The 25,569-nt window shown below is 38.0% G+C and overlaps 2 protein-coding genes across 2 annotated transcripts in view; both read left to right on the forward strand.

Moving 5' to 3' along the window:
- Positions 1-1,306: 1,306 nt before the first annotated feature.
- Positions 1,307-25,569, forward strand: part of LOC123683851 (protein goliath-like) — a 52,530-nt gene continuing 28,267 nt past the window's right edge. The window contains exons 1-2 of the mRNA XM_045622794.1: positions 1,307-1,538; positions 14,043-14,617. Coding sequence (XP_045478750.1) covers positions 14,134-14,617 — 484 coding nt within the window. The 5' untranslated portion in view covers positions 1,307-1,538; positions 14,043-14,133. The remainder of the gene's footprint in view (positions 1,539-14,042; positions 14,618-25,569) is intronic.
- Positions 23,990-24,667, forward strand: LOC123683852 (heat shock protein 27-like). The gene has a single exon (XM_045622795.1). The coding sequence runs from the start codon at positions 24,070-24,072 to the stop codon at positions 24,556-24,558; it is 489 nt and encodes a 162-aa protein (XP_045478751.1). The 5' UTR covers positions 23,990-24,069; the 3' UTR covers positions 24,559-24,667.

Below are 25,569 nucleotides of genomic sequence, written 5' to 3' on the forward strand. Positions count from 1 at the left end.
TCGCATTTGGAGTGAAGCTAATCCTCAAGTGTATGTCGAAACACCGTTACATCCAGAAAAACTGACTGTTTGGTGCGCTTTATGGGGTGGTAGAATCATTGGTCCGTACTTATTCAAAAACGATGATGGCCAGAACCGAGGCCAGAACGTTACAGTCAATGGTGATCGGTATAGAGCCATGATCACTAACTTTTTCATTCCTGAATTGAACAACCATGATGTCCAGGAGCTGTGGTTCCAACAAGACGGCGCAACATGTCACACAGCTCGTGCCACAATCGATTTATTGAAAGACACGTTTGGTGACCGCCTAATTTCACGTTTTCGGCCTGTGAATTGGCCTCAAAGATCTTGTGATTTAACACCGCTAGACTACTTTCTGTGGGGCTATGTAAAGTCATTGGTCTATGCGGATAAGCCACAAACCCTTGACCATTTGGATGACAACATTCGCCGTGTTATTGCCGATATACGGCCACAAATGTTGGAAAAAGTAATCGAAAATTGGACGTCCAGATTGGACTACATCCGAGCCAGCCGTGGCAGTCATATGCCAGAAATCATATTTAAAATGTAATGCCACAAGATTATCTTGAAGTTAAATGAAATTCATGTCAATCGAATAATCCATCGTTGTTTTATTGCAATTTAAAGTTCTATAGCTCTAAAAAAAACACCCTTTACAAAGTAACATTCTAACTTATACAGAGTGGCCCAATAAAACAGTCAAGCCATAAGTATGAGTTTTTTTTCGGAAAACGCCCATACAGGTTAATTTTCATTCTTCATTTTGTATGTTGTGTGACTCTTTGAATGACCCCCAAAAAAGTCTAGAGGTGTAAAATCCGGAGATCTTGGAGGCCGATCAATATAACCTCCGGGACTGCATTATCTCCAACTTCAAATGAGTTTCGAACACCGAAACAAACAATCAAGAGAAATTTCAAGGTGATAAGTGTAGTACACCCACGAATTGGCTCACTCAGACAACATATATCCCTCCAAATAAAAACTGATAAATATCTTGATGTTTTCCGGATTATATGGCTCACCCTGTATGTATAGAGCTCTTGTTCATACTCAAGACAAGAGTCGAGAATGAATGAACAGAATTTTCACTTCCTAGATAATTGAAATATTTGGATTTTTCCGTCTAGTCAGATAGGAACCTCCTAAAGTTGGATCACGAGAGGAGAGAAGTTTCGGAATTTTCCCCAGATGTCACTTCGTCGCGTTGGTCCGAAAAATCCATACAGATGCCTTCGCATTTCAAGAATCGTGAAAACTCGCCTGTGTCGGTGCATAGACAACAGTGTGTCTAACCGTCCGGCATCGATGGTTACTGGTTCGTGCTCTGTTTGTTTTGTTTTCAGTTGATCGCGAGACGGTGGATGGCCAGGTGCTGCTCCAGTGCGCGAAAATTCGATGAAAAATCAAAGGAGAAGTGATGGTATTTCGTGGATAATCTTCACTTTTCAGTTTGATAAACTTTTAAGTATTCCGTTCGAGAGCGTGGAGGTTGCCGATTTTGACGCAGTGTGAGTTTTTTATGCTTGAATTTCTTACCGCATATAATACGGAATTCCTTGGACAGCGAAGAAGTTGAATCATAGAATAATGATTGTTACAATTCTATAATAATTGTAAAAGATAATTAATTTTCTAAGAGATTCAGTAAATCTTGATTATAATGGAAATTACTAGTATTCTTGTGCTGAGGTGATGAATATTTTCAAATTAGTATGGATAACACGAAGCGCTATGATGAATTATTTCACCTAATGATATCTTAACAACAGTAATCAAGGTATGGAAGGTATCTTATCTTGAAAGGGGATTCCAATCTGCAATTTTGTTGACAATGGTGTTAATATTCAAGTGAAAATTGCGTGAGTGATTGTTATTTTGTCGAAGAAAAATTGTTTTAATTTATCAACTGAACTACTTCATCTAATTACCCTTCAACTTGAAAATCCACTATCATTTAATGAAATATATGAGTATATCTGAAATAATATCAGTGTAATTATATCCTTCATGTCCAATTAAAGAAATATAGGAGATTTTTACGAGGTCGAAAGCGTCAACGAAAAACCCTCCATTAGGTACATTAATCTTTGTAAATGTTTATAGCCACTTGATTGTATAGTTGAAAATAATATTTGGCTGCTTGGATACTTAGCTTCTATTTTAAGTTGATGCATTTTTCGGTGAGACCCGAGACAAAATTTGTAGTCATAAAAAACACTTCTGTTTGACAGATTTATCGTGATTTTATGTGCATTTATTTGAAATTCAGCTAAGGTAGGGAATGTAATTTTGATGTTGAAATTCTGTTTATGATTTCTCTTCAATTCCACAATCCGATTATTAATAATTCCATTTGATGCAGGTATCATTGAGGAATCTACATGATTTCACTCTGATTTCGAATAAATTTATAAATAGGTACATGTTTTACTATTTTATTCATTGAAAATGTATTTTTCTCAGATATTTTCGACTGAAATTTTTAATTTCCTATATCAAACCTATATTCCCGAAATTAAAACAAAATTTTAATCTAGCTTCTTGAAGAACTCGTACAAAAACATGTCATCGATGATTAAATAATTCATTGTCAAAAGGGTTTCGAACTTTATCTATGTATTGTTTATTTATAAACAAAATAGAGTGAACTTGAAAGAAAGGATCTAAACAAAGACACGTAATGTGTCACGTGTGCTGATGTCTAGATTAAAACTATACCTAATTAAATTATAATTTAGATATTCCGAAGAAGAAAGAAGTTCATAACAATTGACCCGATTTCAAAATATTGATGACCTGAATTTTCAAAATTTCGATTTTATTGTTTCTTCTTAGAGATTTTAGCGTACTTGAAAAATGTTAAAACTTTAACAAAAAGAATGGTAGGTAAGCGGCAGGGTGAAAATACTTCAGTATGTTTATCGAATATTGTTTTTCCAACTAAATACTCACGTGGAGTTTCACGTCATATGAATTTGGTAGAAAAGTGTTTCAATGAACAATTTTCGGTGCGATTTTTATAGTGTTATAGTGTTACCTGTGAGCGTATACCTACAGGGTGTTCCTAAATTGGGAGTAGGTACAAACGAAAATGGGAGATTTCTCGGGAAAATCCTATAAACATGGTCAAACGCTTTGTTTTCGAGATAAGTTGTTCATAAGATTTTTTTTTCAAAATTACCCAAGAAATCTGTCATTTTACATTGTACCTTCAATTTAGGAACATTTGTATCAGAACCCTGTGAAATCTCGAGAGAAATGTTTCAAAACACCAAAAGTTATTGTTATTTTCTGATCGTTTGAGTGTGTATGTAAGCTTTTCTAATTATAGATTCGATACCATAAAGTTGATAAATTCCTTTTTGCCGGAACAAAATTGGTAGGAATAGCTTATCTTTGTTGATGAAGATTAACTTTATTGATCCTATCATATAATCTATTGTCTCTTTGAGAATAGCCGGTTTGTCGATATACCAAATATCTATTACACACCCATAGGGGTGTGTTACTAATCAACAAGGTATTAATAGAGTCTATAACATACACCGATGCGCAAAAAAATTAACGCACATTCTGAAAATCTCGATTTTAATGAAAGTTAACTCTACATTGACTTTATAACTTATTTTTTATGTTCTCTCGGGAAGGTTTTGAACGAAACAAGACACATTAAATGGAAGAAAAATTCAGGATTTCAGCGAATCTTATGTGAAAGAAGAGAAATGAACAATTTTCAATATACTGGAATGCTGATAAGTGATTTAATACTTGGTATTTCCACCCCTTGCGTTAATTACAGCTCGGCAACGACGGTTCATACTCAAAATGAGTGATCTTAAAATGTTCTGATCTAATCCTTCCCAGATTTCTCTGAGTTGGATTCCTAAGTCATTAAGAGTAGCTGGATGATTTTCTGAACTTGTCAGCCTTCTATTGAGGTTGTCCCAAACCTGCTCAATCGGATTGAGATCTGGACTTCTTGCTGGCCATTCCATTCGAGAGACTTTAACCTCTTCAAAGTACTCCTGAACGATGCGCGCACGATGGGGTCTGGCATTATCGTCCATACAAATGAAATTTTCACCAATGTATGGGGCAAATGGCACTAGAAGCTCTTCAATAATTTTCCTTATATACCTATCAGCATTCATAGCTCCATTATAAATGACCACTAGGTCTGTGCGAGCAGTCAAAGATATTCCACCCCATACCATAATCGATCCTCCCCCGAAACCAGTAGTATTCAGGAAATTGCACTGAGCACATCTTTCATGTGGACGTCTGTATGCAAGGGAACGTCGATCACAATGGTAGAGGCAGAATCTAGACTCATCTGTGAAGAGAACTCTTTCCCAATCAGCCTCTTCCCAATGGATATGCTCTCTCGCAAAATCCAAACGCGCCCTTCGATGGGCTGGGGTAAGAGCTGGGCCTCTTGCCGCGACACGAGGCCTTAAATCATATTCTCTGAGGCGATTTCTTATTGTCTGAGTGCTAATTTGCACCCCATGAGTTTGCTCAAGCTGATTCTGAAGGAGGCGAGCGGTTGCAAACCGTTGTCAAACGGGTATCTTGACGAATAGAAAAAATAAATAAAAAATGTTTCTTTACTGGATGTGGCTGTGATGTGGTGGCTAATGGTGAACGTCAAGTCAGTTCTTCATTCAATTTTGTGTTATCCACACTCTGAAATAACTAACTGAAATTTAGGCAATTCCCATAGAAATCTTGTTTTATCAGTCTATGATTCGATCATCATCCAAACCAGACACGATTCCACAGAATCGTGGCGACCATAGAAGCGGGTTCCTCGCCCGTTTATCGGTCTGTGTAAAAACGGTGCTTCTGACGGAATTGAACGGCTTGAAGCCATAAATCACAATCAAATGCAACGGCGTAGAGACTATATTCGTTGAAAGTATCGGTCACACTAGGTGAATTGGAGTCGTTAACTTTTCCGAGGCCTTCTAGAAACGGCGATAATTGATCGAATCTAGAAGTTGATTTTGTCACGTATTTGGGCAGTGCTACACAGCGAATGGATTTTATGTACGGGCTTCCTAACACTTTGTTCAATAAGTCCTGATAATTACTTATTCATTATAGCCAAAATTATTTTCTTTGATCCCTTTTTAAGAACTGTGAGTCTGAATAACAATTTTTTTTCCCACCGAAAAACCGTGTTTCAAAAATACACGAAACCCTTTTTTATCTATTCTTCGAACAACAACAAATGTACTTTGTTAACAACAAATGTACTTTGTTCCGAAATTTTGTCACGCATCTTCTTAAGTTGGTTACTAACAAGAAAAAAGTTGTGTCACTGTCGGTGACATCTGTTCGCCAAGCTTGAATTGAAACAGAATATTCGCCTTAAAAATGAAATGCGACTTTCGTAATATTTTTTTCTCAACAATATCGTTCGTTGCAGAGATACATTTTTCAATCAAAATTAAATGGGGAATGCCAAAAATGCATAATTTTTTTTTATTTCACCTTTGGCGTAAAAAAAAAGGCAGAAAAGGGACCATCTTGTACGCCACTATTGGCAACTGAAAATGTAAATTATATCCTTAGAGTAATAAACATAGGTAGAGGGAGCATATGTCATTTTCAGTAAGCAAATTTTGCCCCCAACATGAACTATTAAATTTGACATGAAGCGCGCGGAAATGGAAACATATCAGTGATCCGATATTTCACTCAATTCGCGAGTTTCTCCACAAAGAACGCGCTACTTATGTCCCATAGTGAATAAACGTATCATATCAACTCAAAATAATATATTGGGATGAATACCTAAATATATCAGAAAACAAACTTCTAGCGCGCCAAACGACGTGAAACAACCAATGACACTAGGAGAGCAAAAGTTGGCAAACCTTGGATTTCAGCAGGTAGATACAGAAAATCATAAATATTCAGCTTATTATAAATTCGACAATTAGGAAAAATATCGGATTCCAAATATTCAACTTTGCATATTTAATCGGGAATTACTGAGATAAATAATTTCATTCAATATAATATACATTCATAACGATATACTAAAATTGTGGATTAGAAAATACATCACAATCCGACAACGTAATCTAACCATGTTGGGGACATGTAAAAATCGAGTATACGTCCTCTATATATGTTTATTACTCTATGACAGAAACATTATCTTCAAATGAATTGAATGATTTTGGAAACTGTGGAAATTACTAATAAAATAGTTATTTATGCAACAAGTGCAAAAAGTGAATGTTTATTGCACTCGACTCGGCCTAACGGCCTCGTCGGACAATTTCACGTCGAGTGCAATAAACAATTTTTGCACGCGTTGCATACAACATTTCTTCTACGTTCATGCAAAAAGCAAAAAATGATTTATTGAGGTGCGGCACTAGGTGTAGGAAAATGAAAAGCGCAACTTGAATACTTTATTATTAATATCAATTTGCATTGAAACAGGAACTAATACGTTGCGAACAATTTAACTCAAACTTTATTTTTACCCTCAATGTATAAAGTGATTGAACAATTGGTGACAGCACGTTGAAGTAGAATGACAGATGAGTGCAATAAAAGCTTTATTGCAATAAAGAACTTTTTTTCCACTAAATATAGTTCAATAAAGTTTTGCTTTTTGCATGAATGTAGAAAAACTACTTTAATAACCTGAATCGCTGCAACGAACGATATTTGAAAAAAGAAATATTAAGAAAGTCTTATTTATTTTTCAAGGCGAATCTTATCCTTCGATTTGGGACCATAGTTTCAGGACAGCCTGTATATGTATAATTCTCTAACACTATGACATAATACTATAATCTAGCCTGTTCTAAAAGTTAAAATTCAGTCGATTCGAAAGAACGTTCTTCCTTGACCAATTCGGAAACCTCCCAAATCCCATAAATCCACATCTTTTTATTCCTTCCGGTAAAGAGCCGTTCCCTTCGTTTCCGCTCACTGCAATGACACTATCTCAATAAAAAGACCATTTCGATCAAGGTGATTGGTCAGGTTGCTTTCGCCCGCGACAATTAAGCATTCAGGTCGTAGGAATATCTCGCGTATTAATACTTATTTGGTCCTTCGCGCGGCCTCTATCCAAGGCTGGTGAACGCTTCTTCCGGGTGGGTTCAAGTGGTTGACACTGTTGACAGACACGATGAACGATGGGATGTTTGGATCACGCCGATTTTTCCGATCGGAACGTGATGGAATGATTGATAATAAACAATATTTGAAGGGATTAGGAGTGTTGCTGCGCCCAGAAGGGATGTTTTTGATCGCTATGTCATTTTTCGAATTCGTAAACACGATAACGACCTGAAAACTTGAAATTTTCGAGCCTCGATCTCGAATGCCGTTTCAGCAGTCAGTTCATATTAAGTAAGGTTTGTTTTACGCTAGAAACCATAATTATATATGAATATTTCCCTCCTGTCAAAAATTCTATGTAAATGGAATGCAATTATCGAAAATTGTTCTGTTCATAGATGCATAGTTTCTATGAATCTTACACAGATCCAATCAATGGCATCATACGGAATCTATGTCACTTTGACAAGTGAACAGTTTAAGCGGGAAATATTCGTAAGTAATTGCACAAGTGCATCAAAATTACCGATCATTTTGCATGACAGCGTGTTGTCATAAAAACTGCATGAGTTCATTTTCATTTTTGGAGAAAGAGCCCGACACCGAAGGTGGAGGGCTCTTTCTCCAAAAATGAAAATGACCGAATGCAGTTTTTCAAAGAAAACACGCTGGAATGCGAAATTATCCGGTAATTTTGATGCACGAGTGTAATTCGGGGGAATATTTCCCGAATAAACTGTTACATTACCTGTCAAACTGATTTAGAATGGAATTGCCATAGATTCGAACTGTAAGATGCATAGAAACTAAGCATCTATGAACAGAACAATTATCGCAGTGCAGTTTCGCTTCCTACAATGCAATTATCGCTGTAATTTTCGATAATTGTTCTCCAGATACATAGAATTTTTGACAGGAGGGAAATATTCCCCCGAATTACACTCGTGCATCAAAATGACCGGATAATTTCGCATTCTAGCGTGTTTTCTTTTGAGAAACTGCATTCGGTCATTTTAATTTTTGGAGAAAGAGCCCTCCACCCTCCAAAAATGAAAATGAACTCATGCAGTTTTTATGACAACACGCTGTCATGCAAAATTATTGGTAATTTTGATGAACTTGTGCAATTACTTACGATTATATATGAGGCATTGTAACAGGCCAATACGCTCTATTAGTGTGACGTCACACCGCCATTTTTGGTTAACCTGTCAGTTTTCGGAATCCAAACAAATAAATTGTCATTCAAATTAGTACGGTGTCGTTGAAGAAATTGGCTTATTTTCATAAATAAGAGTATTTGAGGAACGATTTCAGTATTAATTGATAGACAGAAGGAACATGGTTTATACCAGTAAGTTTGAATCCTGTATCATTCCCCAGATTTTGTAAAAAGCCGTGTTTATTAGTTGAACTTCAAGTTCGAACTAACTGGCATTAATCTCGTTCCTTCTGTCTATCAATTAATAGTAAAATCGTTCCTTGAATAATTTTATTTATCAAAATAAGCCAATTTCTTTAACGACATCGTACTAATTTGAATGACAATTCGTTTGGATTCCGAACACTGACAGGAGAAGAAAAATGGCGGTGTGTGACATCATCACTAATAGATCGTATTGAATAGTCCCCGGTCTACCATAGTTAAACACATTTTATTGGCTGAATTCGATTTTATTATTCAACATAGTTGCCTTCGAGGGCCATATAGCGATTAAAGCGATCTTCCAACTTTTCGATACCATTTTTCTAGTACGATTTGTCTTTCGCTTCAAAATAGGCCTCAGTTTCGGCGATTACTTCTTCATTGGCGCTAAATTCCTTTCCAACGAGCATTCTTTTGTGGTCTGAGAACAGGAAAAAGTCGCTGGGGGCCAGATCTGGCGAATACGGTGGATGCAGAAGCAATTCGAAGCCCAGTTCATGCAATTTTGCCATTGTTTTCATTGATTTGTGACACGGCGCATTGTCTTGATGACGATGACGATTTCATCGTTAACAAGATCCAATAACGCTATATAATAATCGCTGTTGATGGTCTGGCCCTTTTGGAGGTAATCAATGAATATTATACTTTGCGGATCCCAGAATACTGATGCCATAACCTTTCCAGCTGACTGTTGTGGCTTTCCTCGCTTTGGTTCATAATGTGCAGTCTACGCAGCTGACTGTCGATTGGATTCCGGAGGGAAATGATGGAGCCATGTTCCATCCATTCTCACATATCGACGCAAAAATTCAGGTTTAATGCACTTAAACAGCTTCAATCACTGCTCAGAATCGTTAACACGTTGTTGCTTCTGATCGATTGTGAGCTCGGGCGGCACCTATTTTGCATTTGGATTCTTCCACATCCACTGTTTCCCCAACAGCTCACATTTTTACATCAGTTTCACTATTGCCGGCCAATAAGGTGCTTCAAGATGTATTTTAACAATATGATTGCGTTGTTGAAGCATGTATCATTTCATTTTTAGTAATGGCGAAGTTTTTACTAGTCTTATATCGAAAAACGTCAGTTTCAAACGTTACATCTGCCCAGATAGAGGGCTATTCAAAATGAAAGCTCCTACTGAAAAATCCTATATATCCCAACATCCCATGTTTTCGTTGGGCAGTATATTTAATTGATCCAATTCAGGACAACGTTATCCGATACCAACTGATGATCGTTCCCCATTTGGTAACTGGATTAGACGAAACTGACAGTGCAGTATGAGTGGGTTGATCTGACGGATAGTTAAAAAGAGATAAAACGCTGTTATTTTCGAGTGAAATTTGGATCGATTTGGGCCACGAAAGGATGATGCATTCATTTGGTTGAGGGTTACCGGTTTTCTTTGTTGGTTGTTCAAAGCCAACGCGACCTACAAGCGATGCTCTCCTACGTTCTTTGCTTTGTTCGAATTCAAATGTAGTTGGAGTTTGGTTCCTATTTGTCTATTTATTTATGAAGTATTATGTGGGTGATATCTTATTTTTAACTTTGAGCGCACGTTTGAAGCATTCATAAAATAATTAATCTAAAAAGTATATCTATATAAAAAAACGATAGCCAAATTTCTTCAAATAATTAAATTATTACCTAGAAAAAGAACACTCAAACTCAATTGTCAATAGAATTAAGTTAATCAATAACTAATTTTACTAATATATTATTTTATTTATTTATTTATTATTTTATATAATTAATTTAATTTTGATGGCTAGGGGCTTTTGGGATTTGTGAGTGTGTTGTTCTTTTTTCATAATTCTCATCAAAAGGATTGTTGTTTCAGTTTGTAAATTTGTAACATTATTTTGCCTTTGACATGTCCAATACAATTTGATTTGTGAATGATGGATCAATAAAAACTTTATTATAATAACACGATATAAGAGTATCACTACCTAGTACTTCATATTTTAAATTTGTCCACATTACTACGAATATTGATTCCATTCACTACATGTTCTTCTAAAATGTTCTATGAATTCTTTTCAAACTTCTCTTAGTATCCACAAATGAGCTCTGATTTTCATAAAATAATTTCCAAACGTTGTTGAAGCGTATATATTTCCAAGATTGAACGGCATAACCCACTGAACACGAATGACATAAGAAATGTCAAAAAATAACATACATTGTTGCCATTATAACCATTTTGAAATACTTCTCTGAAAATGTTGTAATTCGAAAAGTTATCGATTATTTTTTAATCAATCAGTGAAATGTATGAAACTTATATTGGTAAAATCGGTGTTCAAATGAACGAATGACTCAACCAAATCAACGGGAATCTTACAACAGCGGGCATTTTACAATTCGAAAGGTATAATTAGGCCTTTATCAAAGTCCGATTCCTCTTGATGTTCCCTCAATCGGAAAAGATTCTCTTGACTCATATGGAATATTTACGGGTTTACTATGGATGAATCACAAAAGAGGTATCTTCGAGATTGAAGGTCACTGACTCTCACACACGTGAATTTACAGGGCCCATCTAATTCCAAAAAAAAAATTGAAAAAACGCTACTGCTTTTTAAAACTAAATTCAACCTAGTCAGATCTGTTCTTTTGGAAATATGTATTAGGTATTTTTTTTTATTGGAGCATTTAACATGAAATTTTATATAAAGCTTGAAATTATCATTTTATAGAGGGTGATTTAAAAGACCAGGTCATAACTTTAGGAAGTGACCGGCTGTCACCGATGAAAAAATCAAAAAAGGTCACAAAATAATTTTGAATGACCGTAAAGTGAAGTTGATCGAGATAGCAGACATTGTGAAGATATCATCTGAACGTGTAAATCATATCATTCACGAATATTTGTACATGAGAAAGCTGTGAGCAAAATGGGTGCCGCGCAAGCTTACAATTGATCAAAAGCAACAACGTGTTAATGATTCTGAGCAGTGATTGAAGCTGTTTAAGTGCATTAAACCTGAATTTTTGCGTCGATATGTGACAATGGATGAAACATGGCTCCATCATTTCACTCCGGAGTCCAATCGACAGTCAGCTGCGTAGACTGCACACGATGAACCAAATCCAAAGCGAGGAAAGCCACAACAGTCAGCTGGCAAGGTTATGGCATCAGTATTCTGGGATCCGCAAAGTATAATATTCATTGATCACCTCCAAAAGGGCCAGACCATCAACAGCGATTATTATATAGCGTTATTGGATCGTTTAAAGGATGAAATCGTTAAAAAACGGCCCCATTTGGAAAAGAAAGGGGACCAGACAATGCGTCGTGTCACAAATCAATGAAAACAATGGCAAAATGGCATGAATTGGGCTTCGAATTGCTTCTGCATCCACCATATTCGCCACATCTGACCCCCAGCGACTTTTTCCTGTTCTCAGACCTCAAAAGAATGCTCGTTGGAAAGAAATTTAGCGCCAATGAAGAAGTAATCGCCAAAACTGAGGCCTATTTTAAAGCTAAAGACAAATCGTACTAGAAAAATGGTATCGAAAAGTTGGAAGAGCGCTATTATCGCTGTATCGCCCCCGAAGGCAACTATGTTGAATAATAAAATCGAATTTTGACAGAAAAAAATGTGTTTTACTATGGTAGACCGGGGACTTTTAAATTAGCCTATTATATAGGCTCCTCCGTGCAATCGATGTTTCTATTACGAACATGTGAACATGATCGAACATACTGCGCCAATTAAGATGTCGCTTGTTGTATGTAGATCAGCGGAAATGGCGTATCCTCTCACTTTGGAAAGTGGTAATCTCATAGGAAAACCACGACCAGCAGCTCCTCTATTTCTCAACAAGGAAGTCACGCTAGCCAACGTGAGCAACTTCCTATAGCCGTCCAAACAATGTAACTATTTACGATTCATCTTCAGGGTTCTTCGATATGTGTTCATTTCATTCAGACATCCGGAACTGACGATCACCTGTGCTGACTACGTGCGTTCTTCTAAGCAGCAGTTTAACATGCGACGAGGTCGCTTGGTATAAACTGCTCCACAAAATCTGTGTATGTAACGGGTGTTTTTTTTTTCGAGGTATATAACTTTAAGTTTGCATAACTGTTCAACATGGCGACCGATTTAACAGCTGTCAAGTGATTTATTCTCAGTTTGGTTTGGCAATTCATCACGAATAGACTCACGTCTGAACAACGCTTGCAAATAGTGCAATTTTATTTCGAAAATAATGGTTCTGTGCGGAATACGTATCGCGCACTACGTCCATTTTATTTTGTTTATCGATGAAGCGCACTTCTGGTTGACTGGCTACGTCAACAAACAAAACTGCCGCATTTGGAGTGAAGCTAATCCTCAAGTGTATGTCGAAACACCGTTACATCCAGAAAAACTGACTGTTTGGAGCGCTTTATGGGCTGGTGGAATCATTGGTCCGTACTTCTTCAAAAACGATGATGGCCAGAACGTTACAGTCAATGGTGATCGGTATAGAGCCATGATAACTAACTTTTTCATTCCTGAATTGAACAACCATGATGTCCAGGAGCTGTGGTTCCAACAAGACGGCGCAACATAGCACACAGCTCGTGCCACAATCGATTTATTGAAACACACGTTTGGTGACCGCCTAATTTCACGTTTTGGACCTGTGAATTGGCCTCCAAGATGGTGTGATTTAACAACGCTCGACTACTTTCTGTGGGCTATGTATAGTCATTGGTCTATGCGGATAAGCCACAAACCCTTGACCATTTGGAAGACAACATTCGCCGTGTTATTGCCGATATACGGCCACAAATGTTGGAAAAAGTCATCGAAAATTGGACGTCCAGATTGGACTACATCCGAGCCAGCCGTGGCAGTCATATGCCAGAAATCATATTTAAAATGTAATGCCACAAGATTATCTTGCAGATAAATAAAATTCATGTCAATCGAATAATCCATCGTTGTTTTATTGCAATTTAAAGTTCTATAGCTCTAAAAAAACACCCTTTATTTATATCCCAACTTCCAACCCGATTGAGATGTACTCTTTCACTTATCAATCACTTCTCCGATCCAATTTTTTTTTCAACAGGAAATCTGAAGAGACGAAAACGTTCAGTGATTTAGAGCAACACAAGTCTGACTACAACATTACGCTGCTCAATTAAATCGCCCGATTACGTCAGTTGCTTCGAAGTTCAATCCACAAGGACGAGAGAGAACTGTGCAACGCTAATTTACCAAACTCGGATACAGAATCTGAGTGGTTCTTCCCGATTTTACCGGATCTGTTCGGTTTTTATACAATCTAGTAATTGGGATTTGGCGATGGGGTCCTTTTTATCTGATCGAGAATTCGTTGCTCAGCCTCGACGTCTTTGTCAGACGGCATGTTCACTCGCCTTTGTGATCGAGCAACTGGTTATTGACGTTTATGGTATAATTAGTTTTAATTAGAGCATTTTACTCGAATCTAATCATGTTTTCTTCATTTCCAGTCTGCTATGGTAGTCTCTGAACCTCTAACCAACAACCAAAACGTCCATACGAGCAAAACTCCACCAAGTACGTGAACCGCAAGAATCCGACATGGCCCAGAACAGAACCCTGCTGCTCACCCTCCTCACCCAGGTGTTATCGGCTCGCGGCGAGGATTGGGTGTCACATCCCCCCTTCTCCCACGTGTCAGACGACTACCAAGAGGACTCCTACACCACGGCCTACTTGAACGTCACCAAGTTCGACGAGAACGGCGGCTGGTCTTGGGACAAGACGGAAGTGGGGCGGTACGGTGGCGGTTTCGTGGGACCAGCTTCCGGTTTGATCATCCACGTGTCTTCTGCCTTGGATCCCAACGACCACTCGGGGTGTGAGATGCCTCTGATGAGCTCGAGGGACGATAGGAGGTTGCCACCTCCTGGCGAGCCTTGGATAGCCCTGATCAGGAGGGGCAAGTGCAATTTTGAGGTTAAGGTGGAGAATGCGTACAAGAGCAATGCTGCAGGTGTGCTGGTGTACAACGACAGGGACTCTTCGACGTTGGATAAGATGAAGTTGGCGCAGGATTCTGGACGTGAGTATTTTTTTATGTTTAGTTATTTTGGCGGTTATACTGACTGACAAAGAAACTGCAGCATCCAGAAGGAGCTTTTTGAATTTTACATTTTTTTTTGGTAATAAATTCATAGTATAGCAAGGAACAAATGCTTGAATTCAGAGAAGAAAAGCGTGAATGTTTTTTCATGTGAACAATTTTTGTTACTCAAATATTTTAGTAATTTTTCGCAACTTTTTTAAATTTTTCAACAAACCGTATGTTCGAGGAGATCCAAAGTCGATGTTTAGTTGTTGTTAAAATGCCTAAAGCACGTGTACGCGGAATTTATCGCCAGCTAAGTGAATTTGAAAGCGGTCGAATTATTGATCTACGGAAGGCCATTTCATTTCGAGAAATCGCTAACCGTACGAACAGAAGTCCAACTACTGTTATGAGATGTTGTCAAGCGTGGTTTGATAATGCACAAAATCGAAGAAGAGTAGGCAACGGACGTCGAAGGGGCACAAATGAAGTTCAAGATCGACCTCTATTAGAGCTGGCTATTAGAGATCTAAAAAAAACACCCCTTATAAGGTTCTAAAATAGTTATTTCTCTAATTTTATGACTAATCAAAATCGTGCGTGAATATCTCAGTTTCATACAGATTTCATGGTTACTTTTAATTATTATATGTTGGTACTCCTCATCTCCTGTCACAGATTCATCTATTATCTATTTAAGACTGAACTTACAAAATGGAACTCTCCAAACATATTAAAATCATTTTTAGGCCAACTTTATTTCCGTTGACCTCTTGACTGTGTAGGATTTCACCGGACTCATCAGTGTGACTTTGGTATATTTGTGTGTGCCGTGTCACAGACGCTTGGGGAATTTATTATTATCGGGAGCCGCCGGGACTCGAACCCGGCACCTTGTCGCAACTCGGTGAGGGAGTTTACACTCTTTACCTCTAGGCCACCGAGCGCTGTGTTTATTGTTGTTAAGTGGGGCTTTATGAGAAACCGCCACATGACTCCCTCCCCAGTGACGAAGGAACTAATGCATTTTACGAGGTCATCGGTGCAGCCGGGTGATTGCCGCCTAATCAGAGCTGCACCTCGCGGTATCGTGCGGACGGTGAATGCCGCCTATTCAGGTCTGCTATACCTCGGCAGACCAAGGAGCACGTATTGCACGTCAGGCGAATGGGCGTCTAGAGTTTCGTTGGAAATTGCAGATATATGGAAGCTACGCATCAACTTTCTGCTTTCCAGGACACATCGTTAAGACGGCCATTCCATTCACGTCGGGCTTGCGTGCTGTGATGACGGAAACACGAGGCTCGGCGTGCCATCGGCTCTAGTGTCCGATGGACACCCCAGTAGCCGTAACGTTGAGCGGGGCAGTGAGTCGCTCCTGCGCTCCAACGCCGCAACTGAATTCATCAGAAGGATATACATATTATAATTCCGCTTTCGAATTAATTTTATTCGTAGATTTTCGTATGGAAATGAGCGAATTCAATATTTGCAAATTCACAAAAGAATTGTGAAATTCATGAGATGTCAATGATCCTCAGGTAGCTTCTCTAGATTTACTGATAAACTGAATACAGTTGAACCGGGTTTATTCAAAGAGATCAGTTATAACCACACAACTGTATCACGTTGTAATTTTTTTAATTATCCAATTAAGAATTTATGTTCCGTCAGAATAATTATTAGGTGGAATAATTTTCCTAACTTTGAAGATATCACGTTCGAAATCTACATCAGTTGGATGAAATAAGCAGAGAAACTGTAAATGAACCACTAACTTTTAATTGTTGAATTAGTGGCAAACAAATCGAAAAAATTCATGATGTAGACGTCTGTCAACCAAATCGAAAAACAAACGAATCTCATGATCCTATTAATTCCTTTGTGCGTCATATTTGAAACACAACGAGTCTCAACAATTTGTAGCTAGGATCTTATTTATTTGGGGCCTCATATTGCTTCAAAAGGCCACAAAATTCGTCACGATTACCTTACATAACAAAATGAAAAAAGTGCGTTAATATCTAAGTTATTGAATAACGAAATCTATTATAGATTGGAAAGTGAACTAACAACTTTGATGACCTCGTCGAGCTTGGAACGACCCAAACAAATCAGACACAGAAACACCATTCGACCAAGACGCATTTGAAATCGGTGATCGAGAAAAACATATCCTACTCTATGTTTTTTTTTTTCGGAACTTTGACGGTCATGTTTTCGATCGTTCTTGACAGTTCCTTGTATGCATATAACATATATTAACAATTGGAAACGATTCAGTCAAATGGCAGCTTGCAACTTTTCATTTTTAATAATGGCCAAGTTTTTTCTACTAGTCGAACAATGTTTGGATAACTAAATTTCACATTTCATGAATTATAATTAATCTTTCGTTGGAAAATCCATGAACCAATACCATTTTCAGTTAATATACAAAAATATACAGGGTGTTTATAAGAGGATCATGAAGTTGGACAATTCAAATTCATCAAAACTCAAGATTTTCAAATTAGAACCTATATTTTTAATTATTTCAGTCGATTCTACGTACAAAAATAGGGGGGGTTACTTAAGCAAACCCTATACCTAAAATGAATACCTTAAAAGTTATAGGGGAAGAACTTCAAATGAGGAAAAACCACTATTTATAACTGTGTTAATAACTGTCTGTTACTTCCGGAAAACACAGAAAGAAACTAAACTTCGATGTTTGGATAACTAAATTTTACATTTCATGAATTTTAATTAATTTTTCGTTGGGATTGTTGAGAAATCCATAAACCAATACAATTTTCAATTACGAATAATTCATAACAATTCTTGAAATGTCAAATTTACTTATGGAAACATCGAATTTTAGTTTCTTTCTGTGTTTTCCGGAAGTCACAGACTACTCCACACAGTTATAAATTGAGGTTTTTCCTCATTTAAAGTTCTTCCTCGATATCTCTTAAAGTATTTATTTTAGGTATAGGGTTTGCTTGAGTAACCCCCACTATATTTGTACGTAGAATCGAGTGAAATAATAAAAAAAATATCTAATTTGAAAATCTTGATTTTTGATGAATTTGAGTTGTCCAAGTTCATAATGTCCTCATAAACACCCTGTACATTTTTGGTCCATACCGCAAACAGTCTTATAATACTACGTATTTGCAGAATCGAAAAAGAAAGAAAATGTTTCGAAAAAAGCTTTTTCTGCCGAAATATTCAAAAAAATGTGAGTCTTTATCGCCACCATTTTTTTCATAAGAATTCTATTAACTCATGAACCGTTGAGTTTCTACCCAAGGTATGGCAAATTTCTGAAATTGTCAAAAACTATGCAATAATATACTGGGTGTTTCATTTGAAATAAGGAAGTAGTAGTATGTTTCCGGTATGATCTGAAAATATTTTAGGGAGAAAGATCATTGTCTCAAACGTCTAATTGGCCATCCCGGTGAATCACCCTGTATGTAAAATAACCTTTGTCAAATAACCATCCCGGTGAATCACCCTGTATGTAAAATAACCTTCGTTAAATAACCTTCGTCAAGAATGACTCAATGGAATTTCACAAAAAAAAAAACTCTCCAATTCCAACTTCTACGGCCATGGCTAAAAACGTGTATGCGTGTTTCAAGCACGAAATCCAGGTCTTCCGGAGACCAACTCGAAGATGTTGCCCAACAAATCAACAAAGAACGACATCACGAAACGTCTCAGCGAACGATAACGTAAAATTCATATCTGCCCCCCCCAATTATAGCGATAATAATTGAAGAGAACGCGAGACACTGTTGAGCACTTTCTCCACACACTTTATTTCATCGCTCGTCTCTTGAATTCGTTCCGCAAATATTTGATCCTCGCATAAACACCGTGTTTTGACGAGGTGGAAACGGGGCATTAGAAGAGGATCCTTCAAGGTTCAATTCCGAGTCCCCAGGTCTTTTGAACGACAGGTGAAGTGGGCTTCAGACGGTTCGGAATATTTATCATGCGCTCGTGAATATTTATTATGGATGGACGAATTACACTTTTATCGAATAATATCCACTAAACACATTGGGAAATTTATTCCAGCGTAGGGAAACTCAAATCGATGTAAACGACGTTTAATTTCAACATGACAGCGCTGAGTTTCCTGGCAGTGTTGTTTCTCGAAGAGGTGATCATAATTGGCCACCGAGATCTCATGATTTAACACCTTGAGACTTTTCCTTTTGTTTTCTTTTGGACTACGTGAAAAATAAGGTTATTGTTTCTGAGCAGTGTTTGAAGCTGTTTAAGTTCAATAAACCTGAATTTTTGCGTCGATATGTGACAATAGATGAAACATGGCTCCATCATTTCACTTCGGTGTCCAATGGACAGTCAGCTGAGTGGACTGCACACGATGAACCGAACCCAAAGCGAGAAAAAACACAACAGTCAGCTGGAAAGGTTATGGCAGCGGTATTCTGGGATGCGCAAGGTATAATATTCAGTAATTATCTCCAAAAGGGCCGGACCATCAACAGCGGTTATTATATAACTTTATTGGATCGTTTAAAGGATGAAATCGTTAAAAAACGGACCCATTTGAAGAAAAATATGCTGTTTCATCAAGACAATGCGCCGTGTTACAAATCAATGAAAACAATGGCAAAATTGAGCTTCAAATTGCTTCTGCATCCACCGTATTCGCCATATCTCGCCCCCAGCGACTTTTTCCTGTTCTCAGACATCAAAAGAATGCTCGCTGGAAAGAAATTTAGCGCCAATGAAGAAGTAATCGCCGAAATTGAGGCCTATTTTGAAGCGAAAGATAAATCGCCCTCGAAGGCAACTATGTTGAACAATAAAATCGAATTTTGCCAAAAAAAAATTGTGTTTTACTATGACAGACCAGGGATTTTTCAATTAGCCTGTTATCTACTCTAAAGTTTATCTCAACTTGGCTTCAATTCTATTCATTCGCTCCCAATGCATACACACCAAACAATGAATGTCTCTTTCTACCGTCTGCTATCGACCTTGCCCACATATACATTTTAACTCGTCACGTAACGCTCTAAGGCCACTCCTTTTCAGAATAAAAAAACTGAAATAACGCGTACCTACAATGGCTCGTTTCATATTGATATGGATATCACCGCTATTCAGCTATGGCCGACTAACGAACTGGCAATTCAATAATCAATAGAACATTAGGCATCCTGGTATAGTTTAAGGTAACTTCCTGAATGAGCTTAAATGGTACATAGAATGGAGTATCTAGGAGATAAAGGGTGTTTTTTTAGAGCTATAGAACTTTAAATTGCTATAAAACAACGATGGATTATTCGATTGACATGAATTTTATTTATCCGCAAGATAATCTTGTGGCATTACATTTTAAATATGATTTCTGGCATATGACCGCCACGGCTGGCTTGGATGTAGTCCAATCTGGACGTCCAATTTTCGATGACTTTTTCCAACATTTGTGGCCGTATATCGGCAATAACACGGCGAATGTTGTCTTCCAAATGGTCAAGGGTTTGTGGCTTATCCGCATAGACCAATGACTTTACATAGCCCCACAGAAAGTAGTCTAGCGGTGTTAAATCACAATATCTTGGAGGCCAATTCACAGGTCTAAAACGTGAAATTAGGTGGTCACCAAACGTGTCTTTCAATAAATCGATTGTGGCACGAGCTGTGTGACATGTTGCGCCGTCTTGTTGGAACCACAGCTCCTGGACATCATGGTTGTTCAATTCAGGAATGAAAAAGTTAGTAATCATGGCTCTATACCGATCACCATTGACTGTAACTTTCTGGCCATCATCGTTTTTGAAGAAGTACGGACCAATGTTTATCCACCAGCCTATAAAGCGCACCAAACAGTCAGTTTTTCTGAATGTAACGGTGTTTCGACATACACTTGAAGATTAGCTTCACTCCAAATGCGGCAGTTCTGTTTGTTGACGTAGCCATTCAACCAGAAGTGCGCTTCATCGCTAAACAAAATGAAATGGACGTAGTGCGCGATACGTATTCCGCACAAAACCATTATTTTCGAGATAAAATTGCACTATTTGCAAGCGTTGTTCAGGCGTGAGTCTATTCATGATGAATTGCCAAACCAAACTGAGAATAAATGACTTGACAGCTGTTAAATCGGTCGCCATCTTGAACAGTAACATGGGCGCCCGCAGAAATTTTTCTCAGGGGGGGCAAAATGAAAATAATTGAAAAACAATGAGGCATCCATGATTGTCGTAGGCGACATCAGTATTCCGTTTCTTTCTATTTCTGTATTTATATTTATCACCAGCGTCTACTCTGAATTTCAAAAGATCACTAAAAGTGGTACAGGGTGGACAAAAATACAATAGTTTCGTGTGTGCTCATAAAATAACGCATAATATTCTTTATTAGTTAAATTAACAATATTATCAAAAATACTTATTGTCTAGCGCTAATTGGTTTGAATGTAACACCCTGTAGTTTGTTACATTTTTAGATTAATAAAAATGAGCTGTTTCCAAACATGTTTGGTACTTTTGGTCTAGCAGACAGAATATGAGAGAAATTATTTCTTATTTTTATACATTTTTATCAATCTAAAAATGTAACAAACTACAGGGTGTTATATTCAAACCAATTGCCGTATTTTTGATAATATTGTTAATTTAACTAATAAAGAATGTTACGCGTCACTTCATGAGCACACACAAAACTATTGTATTTTTGTCCACCCTGTACCAATTGGAATCAACATATGATACATTTTTGGAATCTGCTCAGCCAGAGTAATCGGAAAATTGAGTCAAAATGGGGGTATTTCATTAAAAAAAAAATGACGCTGACGTCATTACTCGAAAGTAATTCACCCTGTATATTAGATTATTATTTTAAAATACGGTAAATTAAAATAAAAAATCGACATGTTTCAGGATTATTTCTTAAAATGGTCTGTTTAGCTGAAAATGAATTTTGTTTCATACTTAACGGTTACGGACGCAGTGTATAAGATGAATTTATAAACAAATTGACACGCATGGAGTGCTTTCGGTTCCATGATTTTTCTTCACCCAAGTATTGCTCAACGCGCCTAAAAAAGTTTTTAATTCAAAAAATACCTCTGCCGATTATGGATTATATGTATAGTATGTAATTCCATTGAAAACCGAAAAATAGTTGTGAATCTATTACTTTCCTTTTTTCCTTGCCCTTTGGATTGAGAAAGTAATATTGAGGGTGTTGTGCTGAAAAATGAGGCATCCAAAATCTCAGGGGGGGCCATGGCCCCCCCCTGCGGGCGCCCATGAACAGTAATGCCAACTTAAAGTTATATACCTCGAAAAAAAAAACACCCTTTACATTCTCAATATGGCATACCTACCTCTTGAATTAGTAGGTTTCGGGCAAAAAAATATCACCCTGTAGATTCGCATTCAAATAGTTATTCATAATAAAAGTACAGAAGGCATTGATATTATTGTACAATATTTGAAAGAACGAGTGTTGGAATGAGGCTTCTGTACAAGTATTAGGTATACATTTTTTTCTGTATAATTCACGTAATTTTCATTGAAATTGAAATGTTGGTTGGCAGAACTGTTTTCTGAATCACAAGTTTGACAGATAATAGATAAATCCGTGACAGTAGAAATCCCGAGTGCCAACATATATGAATTAAATATAACCATGCAATCTATACGAAAATGAGATATTCGCGCACGATTTGTTCTACAAGGTTGTGATTAGACTATTTTGAAACCTTATAAATGTCATTCAGACCATTTTTTAACAAAAGCAGAGGTGAAATCCTACAAAATTTTTCAAATACATATTATTATCAATCGAGCACGCGAAAGCGTTCATTATTTTTTAACGCTTCGAAACGCGAGCCAGATTGTGTTTGTTAGATGGCAATGAAAGATCGCGTTGCGAACTTGATCCTGAAAAGGAGTAAGGTATACATTGTCATGTATCCCATTAAGAAGGCATTGTTTTTCCTGAACTAATTGGGATGGAGCGCCAAGCACGTGACGTTCAGGACAGGGTCCAATTCGATACTTTCGAATAAAAACTCCTTTTTGTACAAGTACATACATCAGATTATCTACAGCTTCGGCCGTTTCCAACTTATTCTGTCAAAACACATGTCTCCCTCCAAGTTTGGCTTCTTCGACGTCATCTCTCCAGAACGTCTTGGTCTTCTTCTCTTCCTAATGGAGGTAGCTACTATCCATTCTAGGCACTTCATTAGCCATCCTATTTCATCCATTCGTTTTGTTATCCGAACCATGTCAATTGTTTTCTATCTATGGCGTCACTAAAATCTCTCTCGATGTTCTTCTGCCTCCTGATTTCTGTATTCCTCACTCTTTTCAATCTCGATCTTCCATAACTCCTTCTCAAAAAGTCCAACTCTGTTGCCAGCAGTTTTTTCAATTGGTATTACTTAAATCCTATACTTCTGCTCATTTTTCTTGATATTCTCTTTTCCCCAAGTATGGAATCGAGTGCTCCAATGGTTTCTCTGTTCTTTAGCGTTACATTCTGACAGTCAGGCTGCAATCAAAGCATTGAGCTCAAATATAATCGATTCTTAGATGGTATTGGATTGCCTAAGGAGACTCAATGAAGTAGACAAGAATATCAAGGTCTGTTCAGTCTGGGTTCCTGGTCACTTAAGGGAAATGAAGAAGCCAACACACTCGCCAGAAAAGAAGCACAAACTTCTTCCAATGGCCCAGAACCTTTCTGTGATATTGGTAAATGTACCTACAAGAATAAGCTTCAGGAGAAGGAAAAAATGGAAAGTGAAACACTCTGGCGGAATCTTCTTTGGTTGGATCATTCCAAAAAGCCTCTTCGAAACTTTGATACTGCGAGATCTAAGAAGTATCTGATCTTAGCAAGAATATGCTGGACCTCCTCTCCGGATATCTTCGAGGGCATAGCCACCTCAAGAAACACTATGAGAATGAATCTAGCAGAAAACGACGAGTGCAGATTCTGCAGGTAGTAGGAAGAAACTCCGTATCACCTGGTGAAGGAATGCATCGCCATCGCTAGCCAACGCAAAAAATGCTTTGAACAAAAGACTTGTGCAAGTAAGGAAGTAACCTCCTTGAAGCCATCTCAGTTACTGAAGTTCATTATAACTCTGGAATAAGTTTCCACTGTGTCTCACCCTGCCTATAATCTTGTTCTTCCAGTGGTTTATCTTCTGGTACTTCTTCTACCAGATTTCTGAGGATTCGAGAATATAATCTTCCTATTGTAAGGATGACTACCATGTCTCGGTTGTTCTTGGGATCATCTGTCAACCTTTTATATGTATGCTTTGCATCTTCAATCAAATCATCCACAAAACCCAAACAACAACCAAAACTACTCGATGATCCACACCGCATCTTTCAAAATTGACACTCGACAAAAATATCAAAAAATTTCAAACCCATTTCATCAGCTCCAAAATGGCGGAAGGCAACAGCTTGCGCAACGTCCCCATGCGCCTCAGCAACACCAACGTCCTGACCAGCGAATTCAACAACATCTGGGACAACTTCGGCAAAGAGATGAAGATGATGCAGGAAGAGATGAACAGATTCCAAGAGGCAATGTTCAGCAGGGCGTTCGCGTCACCTCACGGCTTCACCACGCCACTGATCCAAGACGGCAAGGACGGCCAGCGTCAGCTGAAGCTGCGCTTCGACGTGAGCCAGTACGCACCGGAAGAGATTGAGGTTATGACGGAGAACAACTATCTTCTGGTGCACGCCAAACATGAGGATAATGATGGTACCAAAAGGGTTTATAGGGAGTACAACCAGCAGTTTATGCTGCCCCAGGGTGTTACTCCAGATGTTGTGCAGAGCAACCTGAGTGCCGATGGTGTCTTGACGGTGGAGGCGCCTATACCTCAACTGCCGGAAGTGCAGAAACATTTGGCTATTAGGAGATGAGATCGTGAAGGGGTTAGGTTTTGGGATCGTGGTAATAACTTAAGGGATGCAACATTATTTACGAATACATATTTTGTAGTTACAATAAAGCTGATCGTTTGATTTTTGAGCCTTGGTGTTCTGAGTGCATATTTGAATCATTTCAGCTGTCTATATAGTAGACAACAGGTAATTTATTAGGGTATATACTTTAGATTTGGATTTAAGGGGAGTTTTATTGCACCGCGATCTTATGGTCTATTGTGGTCCCAATCAGAGCTGCTCTAGCCATTAGTCGTAGTAGCCTACAGCCCTCCAGTTAAAGAGTTCAAAGGAATTCCAGTCCCTGGGATGGCTTCAAGGAGGTTACTTTCTCACTTGCACAAGTATTTTGTTCAAAGCATTTTTTGCGTTGGCTAGCGATGGCGATGCATTCCTTCACCAGGTGATACGGAGTTTCTTCCTACTACCTGCAGAATCTGCACTCGTCGTTTTCTGCTAGATTCATTTTCATAGTGCTTCTTGAGGTGGCTATGCCCTCGAAGATATCCGGAGAGGAGGTCCAGCATATTCTTGCTAAGATCCAGATACTTCTTAGATCTCGCAGTATCAAAGTTTCGAAGAGGCTTTTTGGAATGATCCAACCAAAAAAGATTCCGCCAGAGTGTTTCACTTTCGGTTTTTTCCTTCTCCTGAAGCTTTTTCTTGTAGGTACATTTACCAATACCACAGAAAGGTTCTGGGCCATTGAAAGAAGTTTGTGCTTCTTTTTTGGCAGTGTGTTGGCTTCTTCATTTCCCTTAAGTGACCAGGAACCCAGACTGAACAGGCCTTGATATTCTTGTCTACTTCATTGAGTTTCCTTAGGCAATCCAATACCATCTAAGAATCGATTATATTTGAGCTCAAAGCTTTGATTGCAGCCTGACTGTCAGAATGTAACGCTAAAGAACAGAGAAACCATTGGAGCACTCGATTCCATACTTGGGGAAAAGAGAATATCAAGAAAAATGAGCAGAAGTATAGGATTTA

Source organism: Harmonia axyridis, chromosome 7 (assembly GCF_914767665.1).
Source record: "Harmonia axyridis chromosome 7, icHarAxyr1.1, whole genome shotgun sequence".
Lineage (NCBI taxonomy): Eukaryota > Metazoa > Arthropoda > Insecta > Coleoptera > Coccinellidae > Harmonia > Harmonia axyridis.

Coding starts and splice junctions, on each gene's coding strand:
- LOC123683852 (XM_045622795.1), top strand. CDS start 24,070: ATGGCGGAAGGCAACAGCTTGCGCAACGTCCCCATGCGCCTCAGCAAC.